General features: G+C 37.6%; 1 protein-coding gene across 3 annotated transcripts in view; it reads left to right on the forward strand.

The window, feature by feature from the left end:
* Nucleotides 1-5,831: 5,831 nt before the first annotated feature.
* Nucleotides 5,832-17,703, forward strand: part of LOC125037814 (trithorax group protein osa-like) — a 55,323-nt gene continuing 43,451 nt past the window's right edge. For 2 of the 3 annotated variants that reach the window (XM_047631046.1, XM_047631048.1), the window contains exons 1-5: nucleotides 5,832-5,986; nucleotides 11,307-11,437; nucleotides 13,478-13,651; nucleotides 14,325-14,454; nucleotides 16,749-16,969. In XM_047631046.1, coding sequence (XP_047487002.1) covers nucleotides 11,384-11,437; nucleotides 13,478-13,651; nucleotides 14,325-14,454; nucleotides 16,749-16,969 — 579 coding nt within the window. In that variant the 5' untranslated portion in view covers nucleotides 5,832-5,986; nucleotides 11,307-11,383. The remainder of the gene's footprint in view (nucleotides 5,987-11,306; nucleotides 11,438-13,477; nucleotides 13,652-14,324; nucleotides 14,455-16,748; nucleotides 16,970-17,703) is intronic. The other variant, XM_047631047.1, reaches the window with a different exon arrangement.

Consider the following 17,703-nt stretch of genomic DNA (forward strand, 5'->3'; position numbering starts at 1 on the left):
AGGATGGAGACCTTGTCCTCATTGTCGAACAACATACTCCCTGGAATCAGTGGAAGCTAGGGAGAATGGTGGAGGCTATAGCCGGTGAAGATGGTCTAGTGAGAAAAGCCAAAGTTCGGACTAGTTCTGCAGTTCTCATCAGACCCATTGTGAAGTTATGCCTCTTGGAAGCATCATTATCCAGAACGAAGGGATTATATGGTTACTCCACTGTTTCGCAGTGGAGTAACCATATAACATATAATCATGTACATGGTATATCATGTACTTCATATCAGCGGCTGGTATATCATATATTTTTTTTGTGTATCACATATTCTGTAACACTGCGATCGGTGAGGTTGTATGGTATAAAATTCATCTTCAGTGTGACAACCGCCGAGGAGGCCTCGGCGGTTGTGCCCACTGGGTCAACACATGGTCCATATCACCCATATCAGCAGATAGCCAGCCAGTCAAATCCCAAGATAGGTGACAGTGTTGCTTCAGCAGGATAACATACCCAGGAAAAGAGCCCACTAGGAGATATATATGAGAGTGCTGAAGGCTTAGCTCGCACTGTGAAACTGCCATAGATCAAGATTAGAGGCTGTCCGAGATGTCTCTAAAGATGAGTTATCATTTTCTAATATTCTGACCTAATATTATGTTGAAAGTTCGAGGTCAGTTCAAGGGGAACCTCAGTGCCGTCAAGACGCCCATAGCATTCTGGAATCAGACAACAAAGCTGATATTCTGACTGTTCCCTCAATGTGTATGTATCTAATATTTGTAGAAAGTTCTTTATCATATAATCTAATATGTCGTTATTTAGTGGCACCATGTGTTGTATGCATGCAATCTTATATTCAATGTATTAATTAACAGGTTTGACCGCTACTGAATAAACCTTGAGCGAGTGCTATGCAGTGGTATCAGTCACCTCAGACCCATTGACAAATCATAGGCGTTCATCGGCAGCCACACAGGTAAAGAACAACCCAAAGAACCAAGAGAGAAGTACTTAGTGCTCTCAGCATTGTGTATGACCCTTTTGGCCGTGTAACCACATTCGTTTTCAAGGCCAGAAGACTATTTCAGCAGCTGTGTCGATCGGAAAAAGGATGGAATGAGTCCTCCCCAAGGGATTTAGAGGAACAATGGGACCATTGGTTGAGAAATGTTTCAATTGCATCATTTCTGTGATGCTTCTGAGTATGAGAAGCAGTTTCAGATTTACTGACCACCTTCGAAGACCATACAGAGTCAACATTTAAAGGTTTCCACCATTTCACCCCTAGAGTTGGCTGAAGTACTAGAAGTAGTAAGACTGGACAGGTTTCTGCAAGAAGAGCTGGAGATGCCCTTGAAAGACACTGTTTATTGGACAGACAGCACCATTTTACTGTGATACCTGCAGAACTCAAGGAAGAGGTTACAAACCTATGTTGCTAAGATTCTGGAGCATACTACACCAACTCAGTGGAGACATGTACCTACTTTAGAGAACCCTGGATATGAGGAACGACAGCAGACCTTGTTAGTGATGAGCACTGGTGTAAGGGACCAAGTTTCCTGTATTGTAACTGATCGAGCTGACCTAGATAACCCATATTTAACTGTACAGAAACTGAAAAGATGGCTCAGGTGTATGCCATCAAGTCTGAGGAAGATCACACGAGCAGGTTTCTAAGTCACTACTGACATTTCTTGGAGAAAACTTTAGCCTAGTCACTGAGATTATGTCATATCAGCTGGAACCACTAGTAGGAGATGAACTGAGAATTATTGAAGAAGCCATCATTAAACATTCCCAAAAGCTACTCTTTGCTGACAAGACCCAACTTGGTAATGTGAACCCCAAGAAGTCAGCCTCAGGCTTGCTGTTGGTTGGAGGAAGGCTCACTAAATCTTAACATGAAGACTGTACCAAGCATCAGCTGATATTGCCTTATGAGCACCCTGTTTCTAAGCTAGTGGAATACATTCATCATAAAACAGGTAATGATGGAGTGGAATGTGTGCTGGCAGGCATTCTTGTAAAGACTGTGTAGCAGTGACCTGTAGGAACCTGAGAAGCAAGGCAGAAGTTCAGCAGATAGCCAGCCAGTCAAATCCTAAGATAGGTGACAGTGTTGCTTCAGCAGGATAACATACCCAGGATAAGAGCCCACTAGGAGATATATATGAGAGTGCTGAAGGCTTAGCTCACACTGTGAAACTGCCATAGATCAAGATTAGAGGCTGTCCGAGATGTCTCTAAAGATGAGTTATCATTTTCTAATGAGGTTTAGGTGAATTACTGAGGATTTATGTGTCAAAAAAAGTAAGATGCCTTTAGAAGTTTTTTAGTTTATGGCTACATTTTTGTACACATGTGTTACTTGTTTTATACTTCATATTGTATCATATTTTGTATGCAAATTTGTTCCATGAACCAGGCTTTCCAGTTGCTCTATTTTCTTGGGAATGCTCCATTTCAGTAGGGTCAGGGTATAACACCTGCAATCAGAAACTGTAGGTTTTGTAAGTGAAATAAGGTCTTTATTTGTGTTTTTTTTAAACTTTTACAAGTAAACGTAATATTTTTTGAAGCATCCCGAAACCTCCAACAACTTGATACATGGTTTCATGTTGTATCATAGTCGCTACAAAATATGGAACTATAGAAGTTTGTACTGACACAAAGTTTTTTTAAAAGGAAAAAAATCTCATAAAAAAGTCAAAAGAAAATCATTAAAGTATATAATATACTGGTATGATTTTAATTACAAGCAAAACATGGTTGAAGTTTCAAATAAAATGGAAGAAGTACCTGACTACTCTGCAACTTATATTGTTTATACACACCACTCTTTGCTTTGCAAGGCTGTGGAAACTGTAAAATGTATGTCTCAGATTCAGTCAAGATTTTTTTTTTTTTTTTCTTATTACGTACATTGTTCTTCATATGAAAAGTGGAAGTTGCATAAGGTTTTACATCTTATTGTATTCACCGCGAGTGAGCTCAGTGTTCAAATTGGCCAACTGGATAATGTCATTAATCCTCATAAATGCTGACTGGCTGGTGAATGCGCTGCCAGGACGAGTTAGGGAAAAACTATCGAATACCTCATCCCACACAGTATACTCAAGTACCAACAATAACGTAACAGCACAAACGACTGCTCAAGACTTGTCATAAGACTCTCTCTCTCTCTCTCTCTCTCTCTCTCTCTCTCTCTCTCTCTCTCTCTCTCTCTCTCTCTCTCTCTCTCTCTCTCTCTCTCTCTCTCTCTCTTGCTTTCCCTCCCCGTCGCCCCCTCTTTTTTTCTCTCTCTATATTTATATCTATATTGAAGGTGGCCTATAGCATTATTGTCTGGGCTAAATAACGTGAGGAGCAAGCTGTTGCCCATACAGCAAGCTTCCTCTCTCTATGCAGCTGATGGATCCAAAGGACCGGCATAGACCGATACGGTTTGGCACTAGCGGTGTCGCATGAGTTCCTAGAACGAGGTCGCAAGCGACAATGAACTGCCTCAGGGACTCCATACATACATACATACATACATACATACATATATATATATTCTAGGAGAATTTTTGAGCTACAATGGCAAATATTGCCCTTAAATCACACCTCCATAACTCTGGTCGTAGCTTAAAAATGCACCCAGAATAATTCATTTTTCAAAACAATGCTGGGGTGGGGTGGGGGGGGGGGGGCTCGCAGCTACCCAGAAAAAGCTGAAGTGACGCCCCTGTTTCGTCCGTAATTTTATTTGACTTTCTGAACTATTTGTGCTGATCATGAAGGATAATTGTTGTCTATGACGAGATCTGATTTAATGTTCATTAGTTGGTGTGTTCTGATTTGTTACAGTTGGACTATCTGACGATTGAAATCCCACGTGCATACTAAAAAACACCATAACACCATAATACATACCTCTTAATTGTAAAGGGGGTAAAAAGTCATGGTAAAGGTGATAATGGTATTAGAAATTATAAAAAGGAGAACAATAAAATACCCAACACTAACCATAGCACAAGGTTATCTTACTCCTGGTAATTGCCTCTCTGCCTCTTCCCCGGTCCCCTTCTTCTCCCCCCTCCTCGCTTACTTTCCCTTGGATGCGAAAAATACTGCAACAACTATAGAGGACTTGTAGAAATATATGCTAGACTAAAGGTTCAGTCAGACTTATGCTCTAGATAGTGTAGTGTATAGAATTATCCTTGTCTGTCGTACTTTTACGATGAATTTGACGTGAAGAATTAATGTGTTAATTACGTTAGTACACGTTTTCTGTTCTGCAGAATTATAGAATAATATATCCCAACCTGGCATAATGTATTCAAGATCCTCCGTAGCAAATAATCGATGAATGTCACCAAATCCCGCAGGAAGTACTGGAGGTTCTTCTGTTTCTAGTATGCATACTACTAAACGATTATATTCGTTTAGTAGTACTAACTGTTTATTTTGAATTTTACCATATTTTATAATAAAAATGTATATTGCAATAGAAATAAAGCAAATATCAAATTCCATCTATATCTCATTATCGCGGTCAGTTGCCAGGTATTGCCATGCTCAACCGATGAATCTTTAAATATCGTTCTAATACGACACTTAGGCGATTGTATATCCACATAGAAATCGGGAATCAAATAGCATGTTTTCATGCAATAAACCGTATTTGAAAGAGAAGCTACTGTAGGTTTTATTGTAATTGTATGTTGTATTTAATTAATTGAAGGTTTGTGAAATTTTTTTTTTTCTCAGAACTACATTTTAAAGCTTCGCTGTTTGCTCTAAGAAAATTTTGTTTATATCATAAGAAAACTTCCATTTTTGCGGTACATTTTGAAAATGGATATTTTCCTTGAGGAAAAAAAAAAAGACATTATTTAAAAATCTACGAAGTCGTTTGCATAAGTTATGATTTAAGTTTATGTCATTTTTCCACTGTGTAATACATTACGCAGTTTAAAAAATGGTCCTATGCACGGGATGCATATGGAAATATGAGGATTATGCAGAAACAACTGATAACATCGGACTATTTTATTACCATTTATCTCATTTACCTCCATTTAACCTATAGAAGACTGTCTCGAGACAGTCCCTTCATAGATGATATTTCTTGGTGACCCTTCCGGCCGTATGAAAAGGCCATAACGGGTTGTTTTCACTTAGAAAAGACTGCCTATTTTTTTTATCTGTCATTTGGCTAAGAGTGCCGGCGAATATGCGCTCGTTAATTCTCTGATCACCACGTGTCTTTCATAATATCGCCGTATTTTTCAGTGCTACTGCAAGAATATCGAGAAGAATATATGAAAAAAAGTAAAACAATAAATTAGCACGGTACAAGTACGACAAATATGAAAGACAATATGAGATGATTAGGTGAGATAAAGATGAAGTGAAATCTCAGTTAATATATGTGAACGCTGTAATACTGTTCAACAAAAGATCAAGTCAACAAATACAGGCAAAGAAATTTCAGAGAAACTCGACAGATTTTCCTCAAGTTCCACGCAAAGATCAGATCCCCTTTGGTCGACATCTTAATCCTCTACGGAAAGAGGTTGAATCCACTACAAACCGCTAAAGGGAAGAATGCGACTTGAATATTACGCCTATTGCCACCATAACCTCCGCAAAGGAAGAGGTCGAACTCACAATAATTCCGTTAAAAAGATAATTCTAATAGAATTTTGGAGAACCATTAGATCCAGGGAAGAGGAAGTAATCGTAAGATATCTTTCCTCCAATTGATAACATCTCTGCGAAGAGGTTCAAATCCATCATAAAAATCTAGAGTGTCGGCAGAAGAGGATTGGATCCGACGTGCCCTCACAAGTATAGAAGTCACAAAGTGTGGGTTTGTATCACAGCACTTATACACAGAAGGACGAAAACACGGGGAAAAACTTGTCTGCATTTTCCGTTTTCGCCTTATTTTTGTCTCCACAGGGACCGGTAGATGTCGTGAGAACCGGTTTTGTGAATTAGGTAAATATGCGGCTGTCATGTCGAAGGTTAAAGCATATAAGGGGGTTAAGTAAGGGGACATTGCATGATTTGTTTTGTAGCGAAGATCAGAGCATAATATATTAAGCGTTTATTATTGCTTGTTTAAAGCTTCCACGACGCCGATCCACGCACTTTGCTGTCTGCATGTTACTCGTGGCCTCTGGATTTCGAATTAGGGCCTTGGCTATTGCGCTAATATGATTATTATCACGCGCATTGTTTGTAGGATTAGCAAACTTCAGAAGACATCAGTTGTAATTGTTTGCTTGTAAACAGTGTCGTTTAAAGAGGAGATATTTGCAGGAGAGCGTGTATGTATGTGTATTTGCTAATGATGATGACAATTTACAATGTGATTATACTTGGATACAAGTTTTTTGACCAACAAACCCCCACTTAAGCAGAGCACAAAAGCATGTGTATGGTGTCTTCTGAATGCCATATGATGATATACTGTGGTATAGTTTCAACTTCCCACAGCTATATAATGCAAGGTAAAATTTGCCTGTAATTGACAGAATGACTGAAAACACTCTTCATGTGTGGTATGTCTTTTGTAAGTCGATAAGAAAGTTGTACAACACATAATGCTGCGGTATTCATTTACAGAAAAATATAATGTTGCTATATTAATCAAAGAAATAAACTATATTAACTAACACACAAAGTAATCTCCATAGGCAGAAAATACCCTCAGAAATAAGGAAAATAGGTCACTACAAATACTGTGTGAAGGGTAAGTCCATGTGATTCGGTGGGGTTGGAGGCCGGAGTTCCTGATAGGGAAATATGGTGATTGGATGGGGGTCTAAAGGAGAAGCCCTGGGTTGGGAAGGTTTTGGTTCATACAACATTGTTGGTGGATTTCCCAGGAGTGGCTGGAGTAATAGGAACTTAGTCTCAGAGGGGTGTGGTTAGTACATAAGAATTACTAATACTTTCAAATGTATAATTTGTGATGGAAAATAATGAGATTTATGCATAATACAGCATTGATAATTCAATTAATTAATAACAATTGCAAGATTGGATGGATAGTTGTATTAAACTATAAAATGACTAACAAATAGTAAAAGGTATAGTTTTAGTTTTACACAGCCTTATGGTACAAGGTAAACTTTACAAATATTGGAAAAAATTTAATGAAATGAAGATACTTTTACTTTGTGATCATTTCTGCAAATTGATGATAAGAGAGCTGTACAACACTTAGTACTTTAGTATACATTTACAAGAAAATGAGGTGGAGCCCATTAGGGAATTATTGATGATGATGGTCTGGATGTGAAGTCCCCAGGTAAGAAAGTTTTTATGGTTCTTAAGGCGAGGTTTGTGGATTTACCAGGAGTGGGTAGAGTAATAGGAATTTAATCTCAGAGGAGTACAGTCACGTCGTAAACAATAAAAATACTTTCATTTCTATCTTTTACGGTGGAAATAATAGTTCAGAGTGAATGATTGAAATGAGGAATAATAATTGCAAGGTTGGGTGGCTGTGTGATACTAAAAAATTACTGTAAAACTTGCTGTTCTGTGTAAAATAACTGGTATAATTTTGTAAAGAAGTATGGTCAATAAATACTGCACTATAGTGTTGCAGGAAACATTTGCCATAGAACTAAGAGTGAAAATGTGGTTAATCTTTTTGGTATGGACGCACTAAGCTAGGGCAAATTGACGATGATATCCATGTAGAGGATAAAACGTTGATATCGTTGGTACAAGAAATAATCTACAGACCTGAATGGTAGCATTGTAAGTAAAGGTAAAATATTGCAGAAAATGCTGCTCACAGCCTAAGTTCAGAATCCTAAGGGTTCTCAAAGTTGTCAATGGGATCTTCCATGAATAGCAGGGGGTTGAAATGGGGTCCATGAATGTTTACTGGGGGTCAAAGGTACAGTTCAGGCCTCCAATTTTAAATTCTAGATAATTTCGAAAAATATGAAAGATACTGGATTATATATATATATATATATATATATATATATATATATGTATATTGCATTTTGCAGTGACTACATATCATTTGTGTGTGTGTGTGTGTGTGTGTGTGTGTGGGTGTGGGTGTGGGGTGGGTGTGGGTGTGGGTGTGGGTGTGGGTGTGGGTGTGGGTGTGGGTGTGGGTGTGGGTGTGGGTGTGGGTGTGGGTGTGTGTGTGTGTGTGTGTGTGTGTGTGTGTGTGTGTGTGTGTGTGTGTGTGTGTATGTGTATGTGTATGTGTATGTGTATGTGTATGTGTATGTGTATGTGTATGTGAGTGAGTGAGTGAGTGAGTGAGTGAGTGAGTGAGTGAGTGAGTGAGTGTGTGAGTGAGGTGTGTGCGTGCGTGTTTGTGTGCGTGCTGCCGGTGATTTCCAAATGCAAAAGCCCTCTCTCCTGGGCTATATTCATAGTGGCCCAGGCCCCGATGCCAGGGGATCATGTCAGCACCATAGTGTGTGCGGCATTACTGTACGTTCCCCTAAAAATGGGACCAGCGCATAATGGCACATATGCACATTCCACCCGCAATATAGTTCATGTCGCCCACTCCTCAAGCCAGATCATCTGGATTGTAGGGCTTAAATTATTACAAGTAGAGAAAATGTTATAATAAAAATGTCTTTCTGACAATCAAGGAAAAGGCTTGACAATTGAGATAAGTAGCACAAATAATTGATTTCTTGGTGACTAACCTACTTGTGGAACCATCACTGTGTAAACATAACAAACTAAGATTACAATGGGCATGGAATGTAAGTTACATTGTCTGTGGTTAGTTGGTTAAGCCTACTTATGAGGTGCTATATTTGCTCAATGTAGGGCCAAAGTGCACAGTGGTTTAGTGTGTTCATCTTAGTGAAGACTTGATTGCCTTTCAAATGGTAATCATTTTTGCTATATCTTTAACCCATTAATGCTGGGATGGTATGATATCTCACCTACGATTCAGATTTTCTACTCTATGAATCTGGATACTTTACTGCCTGCACGTGGTCCCAGATATGGGCATTAGGCTTACTTGAGCTGCCACTCTGACGGGCATGTGATTTGTAGGCTGAGTGCACACAAACATTTGTCTGTGATGACAAGACTCCATGCCTCCACTTTACAAAGTTATTTCCTCTGTTTCTGCACAAATGTTTTAAGTTTTTTTCATATTCTAATGTCTTTATTTTTCATTTGATTTGCTTTATCCAGATGGTAATAGATTAGTTTCTTTTCACAGACTCCATATCATCTCTTTAGATAGGCTGTAACTCACTTAAATAACTACATGTTATATATGTAATTATTTTTTTTCTTCATTATATTCAATTTTCTGTAATACAACCGATGCCACTGGTCATAGAGGCCAGGAATAGGAACCTGAGCATGGAAATAGTGTCAACAGTCTTCCAGTCATGGCTCATGGATAGTTTATTCTCCACATGTTTTGAGTTTAATCACCTCCAAGAGCTTTGTGCACCTGTGACAAGTTATTCCTGTCTTCAGCCAAAATTCTCATGGCTGCAAGTTCCCATCACCTTGGGCCTCAGCCAAAATTTCCTATGATGGTATGCTCACATCACCTGTCTCTCAAGCCAAATTTTTTCCTGGTGTGAGGGTCATGTCTTTTGGTCATCTAGGGTTAATTTAATTGCATATAGATAGCTCCATTAGTAGTAATTTTAATGTCCGTAATACTAATTATTTAGCATTACTATAGTATATCTTATGACCTCACCAGCATCACCTTTCCTTGATTTTTTGGGGAAAATATTTTTTTACTAATGGTATTAATATCAATGTTGTTAATATTGTAGACGTTACAATTATAAGATAATACAAATATTTCTGAAAATCAAGGAAAAAGACCAGCACATGAGAGAGGTAGTAGATTAATAGTAATTGGTTCTTTGGTGACTTGATACTCATGGAGCCATCAGTGTGTAGAGACCATTATTAAACTAAACTCACAGTGAGCAAAGTATATGTACATGCTATTCCTGGCAGCACATGGTTAATAATATGTGCACAAAATTCTCAAAACAGTACATTGAACAATGCAATTATTGGGTGTGAATAGGTAAATGAACTCTTTTTTTATATGATATTTCATGACTATTTCTGTAGTGAATATCAATAAACCAAGAATATTTTGATGATACTGGACAAGAGGAAACTATATGCACATTGCATGCATTTCACTCTTGGTTGTAAATCCAGAGATTATATTTAATTTGGATGATAAAGGAAGTGTTCTTTCTTCACTTTTTCCTTGATATGGTCTTATCAAAAATGATGGTATATCAAGAATGGAAAAGTGAGTGGACATTACATAATGCATTGAAATTCAAGTTTTAACATTATACACCATTGTTTTTAATTAAAGATATTTTATTCATATGTGTGAACCCCACACAAAAAGCAGAAAAAATATGATAATTATCAATAACCCAGATATTTGTTGATTTTTTTTTTTAATAAGCATTTTTTCGACTTTAAAAATCTTTAAAAACTGCACTAGTTGAAGTGTCTTGTTGATGGTAGTTACATTTCTTTTCTCTATGATTACATAATAGTGATAAGAGAAAGAGTTGTGTTATTAAGGAATATTTTTCTTTTGAATGCCCTTTGTTCTGGCTTATTTTTATGTAAGAATATAGAAGTTCAGATGTTGGTAATTTTTTGGCATTGTTTGTTAACAAAATGTTAACTGTTAACCTGATGCTAATGGGTGCTTCATACCCCAAATTCAGTTACACATCTTACATCAAATATAGTCAGCTGTTTAAGGGAAAAATTAGCAGCTTGGGAAGCACTCTCTGTGAGTTTAGCTACAGCATGTACGATTATCTAGTGAACAAGGCTAAAAAGTGACTTTAGCCTAACTCTGAAGGGGCTCTAGCTACTAAATTGCTGTAGTAATGGCCAAGCAGGGACACAACTGTTTTAGCATCCACAACTTGGAGTGACCTCAATACATGTGGCATAGATGTATATACCATCCAGAAAGGAGTCCATTCATACCATGGCATACATGTACATGCCACCCATTGGCTATGGGTTACTTAATATTGGCATAGATCCCTCACATAGACATGTATATTTGATTCAAATAGTGAAGATGTTTGTTTTATATATATTTGTGTGTGAGACTGCAAAGTTAGCCCATTTAAGTTTTGTCCCTTTGTGTAATAGCTTCTACCTTTACCTGTTCCCATTGTGAATGAGTGCTCCACAGGTCATCAGCACTTCATTTAGCAGCACTTGTATTACCTATTATTTTCAAGTGGCAAGAATGAAATGCTAATTCGTTGTGCACTTTTTCCAGGGACAGCGTATAGCTTGTCTCATGTGGACCCTGGAATTTTTGAAGCTGGAGTTAGTTCTCCACCAGCATAGACAAACATGAAGGAAACTGGATCTGCTGCAATAAAGGCTGCTCAAGAAGCAGCTGCAAAGGTCAGTTTTTCCTTGCAAAAGAATAGTATTTCTCAAACTTTCTTGGATGTGGTCTTAAACACACATTTTGGGAACCCAGTAATGCCCAGGTGGAAACAGGCCTTCAGGGTTTCTCCTTTAGGTTTCATTTAATAAATTCAGGTAGATTGCTCCGAATGAGATGGATTACTCCTAATTAGAAATGAAGTTTGGGTATTTCTTATTTCTGGTATTTTACACTTTGCTATTTTTTTCTTCTTCAAAATCAACCTGCTACTCTGATGAACATTTCTTTTGAAACTTTATTACTTTTCTCTTTTCTCGCAGTGCTCAGTTTATTCTTGTTTTAGGAGAGTGTCTGTAATCAGCCTCATCCTTTTGTATATGAGTGATTTGCTATGAATTTTATGATTAGATTTATCTTTTTTTTTTTTTCCCCGAAATCTTATGTCTTCATTATTATTGGTTCCCTCTTTTTCAGATCATTATGTCAGACACTAGCCTTGGTGTTTCTTGCCCTTGTTAATGTGCTGTTATTTTTTATATGATAAAGAAGTTTTTTTTTCACAATCAAAACTACTGAAATTAAGTGTTTGTGGATAGATAAAAGTGAACCTAACCTTTGAAGAACTATTTTTATAAAAATCAATTGAGAAGAAGCTCCATATTGCTTTGAAAACCATGTGTTAAATATAGGCCAATGAAGTCTTTTCAGTGTACACACTCATATGAAGTTATTTTTGGGATTCTGTTTTTTTTTTTTCATATATTGAAGTTAATTCTTTCATTGTATCTGTTGCTAATCAAGGCTAGTAGACCTATCTCTCATATTACTACTTGTGATTGTCAGACTTGGGATTTTACAAGCTCCGCATTTCATTCCTCCTCATAAAGATTCATGTAGTGTTACATGACAACAAAACTATAGACTAGTTCTCTGGGAAAACAATCGGTAAGGTTAAGCAAGGGGAGTAATCAGAGACAAAAAGCAGCATTTAATTTTCATTTTCTCTCCCAAAGAGGAGAGAAGAGGGAGAGAGAGAGGGAGAGAGAGATGGAGAGGGGGAGAGAGATGGAGAGGGGGAGAGAGATGGAGAGGGGGAGAGAGATGGAGAGGGGGAGAGAGATGGAGAGGGGGAGAGAGATGGAGAGGGGGAGAGAGATGGAGAGGGGGAGAGAGATGGAGAGGGGGAGAGAGATGAAGAGGGGGAGAGAGATGAAGAGAGGGAGAGCAAGCAAGAGAGAGAGAGAGAGAGAGAGAGAGAGAGAGAGAGAGAGAGAGAGAGAGAGAGAGAGAGAGAGAGAGAGAGAGAGAGAGAGAGAGAGAGAGAGAGGGAGAGGGAGAGGGAGAGGGAGAGCGAACAGGAGAGGGAGAGCGAGCGGGAGAGGGAGAGGGAGCGGGAGAGGGAGAGCGAGAGCGAGCGAGAGCGGGAGAGCGGAGGGGGCGAGGGAGAGGGAAAAAGCGGGAGGGGGAGAGGGAGAGCGAGCGGGAGAGCGAGCGGGAGAGCGAGCGGGAGAGCGAGTGGGAGGGAGAGAGGGAGAGAGGGAGAGAGGGAGAGAGGGAGAGAGGGAGAAAGAGAGAGAAGGAGGGAAAGGGAGAGGGAGAGGGAGATGTTAAGGAGATGGTCCTCCTAACTTAAAATGAGCCCAAATGCCGGATGGCAAAGATCTGTGCTGTGCACAGTTAGCCTGCCCAAATTTCTATTTGCAAAACAGTTATATAGTTCTTGGGCTCTGTCTGCAGTTATAGGTCTACAGTCTCTCTAAAATAGCCTGATATCCTGGGAAATCATGTATGCTGCAGGCAAAAACCTTAAGTATGTATATTTTCCTTGCTCTTTTCATTAGTGTGGCACACTGCAAGTGGTCCAGAGTTTGGCTTTGTATGGTGTATGAAAAGCCTATTGTCCTTGGATTATCATTGTTTGTGAGTTGAGAGCGAGTGTGCTTCCGAGTGCTAATTTTTGCTTCATTGCAGGTGTAGGTGAAAGGTATAGGTGTGAAAAAATTAAGACAAAGAGAAACAATAAATAATTCATGAAACATTATATATATTTTCAGGTTGATGCAATGTTGGTGGCATCAGGGCAGCTCAAGCTCTCTGAGCTTCACAAGAACCGGACCAAAAACAGTAAATCAAATGACCTCTCCATTGAAGAGGTTGTTATTAATGATGCCCCCATGAGTGCCAGGAATTTCCTCACTCGGTCATCAACACAGGAAGAGATTAGTAAAGTAAGTAGTATTAAAACAGATAGAAAGAGTTAAATAGCAGAGAGATGACTTTTTGTGTTTTAGATAGATTGCACCCCAACTTTTTCTTTTACAAGGATTCCAGTCAAACCCAACCTTTTTGAGGGAGATAATGCTTACTCGTAACCGTCCATGTGAATGAATTATATCCTTAGAAAGAAGGACTAAGACCCAAGAAAACTTCTTATTGCACAATCTGTTTAATTGTACTCCATCACTCCCTGTGGGTGGCTTGGTGTACATGAACTCTCATGTGCAGTGTCAAGACTGCTTATCTCCTCCTCACATTGTTGTCTTTTTTTCTGCAAAAACATTTTTTGCCATTTTTTGGTGTCTGTATCTGTCATCGAGATGGTAATAGACTGTTTTCCTTACACAGACATCTCTCCAGATAGTCCTTAACTTAGTGCATTAATTATTAGTTTTTTTTATTATTTTGTGATATTCAGTTTTCTGTAATATCACCTGATAACCTTTTATATGTATTAGAGGCAGACATGGCATGCTTGAGACAGAAAATTGAGATAGGACTTTGAAACCTTTTAGAGTAAATGACAAATTATGTTGGTGTTTTTGGTAAACTGACAAAATACATGGCTCAAGGTCTTTAAGTTATATTTAATATGTACTTTTCAAACAATTATGGCCCCATCAGATGTCTGGTGCTGCAGTGTCGACACGAGGCAGATACATGACCCAGGAGGAACAAAAAAACCCAAACAAGAACCCAGGTGATCGCCCTCTCTACCTCCACATCCAGGCAGTGAACCAGCAAGATGTGAAAGGTAGGGGGGCAGGAAAGGGACTGACCATAATAATGCCAAAAGGAGCACTGTATCATTGTGTTTGTCTAGAGTTGATTTTTTTTTCTTATTTCAGTTTAATTTATATATATTTAATAACAGTAATGTTCCACTCCTGCTGCACCCTTGGTATCTCAGACCCCATTTCCTCTGTTGAAATCTCAACCCTGTCTTTTTAGACTGCATCCACAAGTTCTATCAGCAAGTTTTATGTTTTAAATGTACTATAATCACCTACACATAAATAGTTCTGCTTCCTACTTCCTCAAAATGAAAACACACTGTTTCACTCAATAAGCATTGCTTAGGAGCAGTTGTCAAATCTATGATTTTTCTTCTTTTTCTGCTGAGACCCCTGCAAATAAAAGTCAGTCTTTGATCATAGGTTTTGTAGATTGAATGGTTATAACATTTTGACATTTCCTCAGTCAGATTTCGTATTGTAGATTTTTGTAGAAATATTTCAACCAATTGCAGTCATTGTTAAAGACCAACCTCTCCACACAAGGATAGTACATACTACATAATTATTACCAGATGAAAAGTGTCACCTCCAGACTCATGTTGTACAGTTGGCTGAGTAAATATGTGTCTGTCTTAAATTATCAAGTATGGATTTTATCTGGTAATACTGTAGTGCATTCAAATATTTCAATATAAACTCTAATTTTAAATAAATGATGTAAAAAGAAGTCTGCAAATTGTCACATATAGATTAATATTTGAAATGAAATGGATATGAAAATATATGAAAAAGCAGACATTCCATGTCCATATTTATTATTTGAATGTTAACTCCTTCCCGATGGGTCATGCCTATAGGCTTGATAACAAACCGTGGCGTGTGGCTCTTTGCTGCGGCGGCGCGCCAAAGCGCTCCGAGGCAGTGATTCAGCTTGATATACCAAACTCGCGCTCAAAGTCGGCGCGTTGCCGTGCGTAGAGGTTTTTTTAAGTTTTCTACACCCGTCACCAATGGGTTAATGCCCTCAGCAATATGTCTTAGAGCTTAATCTCACTAAGATTTTTGTTCTAAAATGATAGTAATGATAATAAAAACAATTAAATTAAATAAATAGAAATGTAAATATATGATTGTAAATGTCATCTGCCTATATTTCCTTTTCCCTTTCCATAACATTTACAAGTTGATTATCATTTTTCCTAAATGTTTGTTTGTCCAAAGAGCAAAAACAGATGTTTCTTATATATTAATTTTCATCCCCTTTTTTTTTTTTTTTCTCTTGAAACAGTTGTTTAACAAATTATTATTTCTCATCTAATTCTCATAAAGCATCAATTGATAAGTGTGCTATTTTCCCATCCTTCAGTTAGCTGCAGTCCAATTTAGCCTAAATTGTTATTGATGCTTAAATGTTATGAAAAAGGAAGGGAAATATAATACTAGATGATAATTTTGCATGTCAATGTGTGGTATTTCATTATATTTTTTTAAGTATACATCATTTTGAGAGGGTGAACCTTTTGGCGAAAACATATCATATCACGTTTTCCTGTACTTTTTTGACTTGGCTGAATAGGGAAGAACAAATATGAAATATATGTTTTTAAATTTTTCCAATGAGTGAACTATCAAGTCAAAAAGGTAATTAATGTATAAATGATATGCAAAGGCAAAGCAAATACTGCAACAGATGATTACATTAATTTTTTTTATTTTTTTTTTATTTTTTTTTTTTAGTTTTACTGTTGTTATTTTTTAAATAAATATCATAGAAGCATTTACCCTTTAGCGAGTGTAGGCTGTAAGGACTTTAGGGATTAACATTTGATTAGGAAATTAAGATAGGGAATGTCTGTTTCTTTATGTACTTCAGTATGCATTTAATTTTAAATATTTGAATATATGTGGCAAAGTTTATTTAGACTTTTTTAATCACTTTATTTAACAAGAGCGCTAATGCTATTAGATAAAATCCCAGCTCGATAACCTTAGGGTGACTGCAAATGTATTTGGACAGCTGTACCAGTTGAAAGTGTAGGGACCTATACAGGCTACAAACCTTCAAAACAACTGATGCACCAAATTCTGTGCATGATAACTGAGGTGTTAAGTTTTGAGGTGTATGTGAAAGTGTCATACCAGAGGGTTGAATACATACATTTACATTTATATATTTCTCCATTTATATCTGTCTAAAAATTTATCTGTCAGTCTGTATGTATAATTATCATTAACTTTTTGTTGTAATTTTTGCTTTTTATTCAATTTTTAAGCATTTACAATGCTCAAAATATTTTCTTGTCTGTCCTAGTGGCAGTTGGGCGCATCATGCACATCATCATGGAACATAGTCACCGCAAGGGACATGGCATGCCTCGTCCGAGGGGTCCTAGACCCAACCCTGCTCCAGGCCTGATGGGTCCAAGGCCCGGGAGTGGCCCAAGAGGTCCCCGTCCAATAGTGTTCAGGCCTCCGAGACCAGACATGTCTGCCCCCCCTCCACAGTCACAGCCTCCTCCTCCACTGACTAATGTGAGTGGTGCCCTTAATATTATCTTTGTTAATATTATTTTTGCTAACAGAGATGTGCATTTATTGTGAACATTTTTATTAAAATTAAACTGCTTCGGTTGAGAATATTGTTAGATTGAGCCAATTACGAGTACTGCCTGTCTCGCCCGTTTACCCCATTCTTTGATTTACAAAAATATTTTGTTTTATCTTATTTTGCTTTTACTACTATTTATAATATTATAGTAATTATAATGTTTTTAATAAAAATAACACCATCAATATTCATAGCACTAGTAAGAAATACATTTTTCCCACCAATGCAAATCACATAAGGTCACATGGTCCACTAATTAACTCCTTTGTGGCTAAGCACTAGCAGAGCCATTTATGTGCAGAGGCATTTCACAAAAATAAAATATGAACACAGCATTTTCCCCATTTTTTTTTTCATTTTCCCCGGCGGTTAAAGTTACACTTGCAAAATATATTTTAGGGTCTTTTTTAAGAGATTTTTCAGTAAAAATTCATATATTCATATATGAATTATATAGCCGGTCTTCCAGTTAGCATATTCTTACTAAAAAAGAAATTCTACCTGATGAATTGGAATGTGATTATAACCATTCAATGGGGGTGAAATGTATTTTTTCATGTAATATTTGAAAATAGCTTATAGCTTTTCCTGAGAATGCTATGGATGAATTTTGCAAATTTGGAAACTTTTGACCTTCAAAATGTTTTGTTTTAACTAT

The sequence above is a fragment of the Penaeus chinensis genome, chromosome 24, assembly GCF_019202785.1.
Source record: "Penaeus chinensis breed Huanghai No. 1 chromosome 24, ASM1920278v2, whole genome shotgun sequence".
Lineage (NCBI taxonomy): Eukaryota > Metazoa > Arthropoda > Malacostraca > Decapoda > Penaeidae > Penaeus > Penaeus chinensis.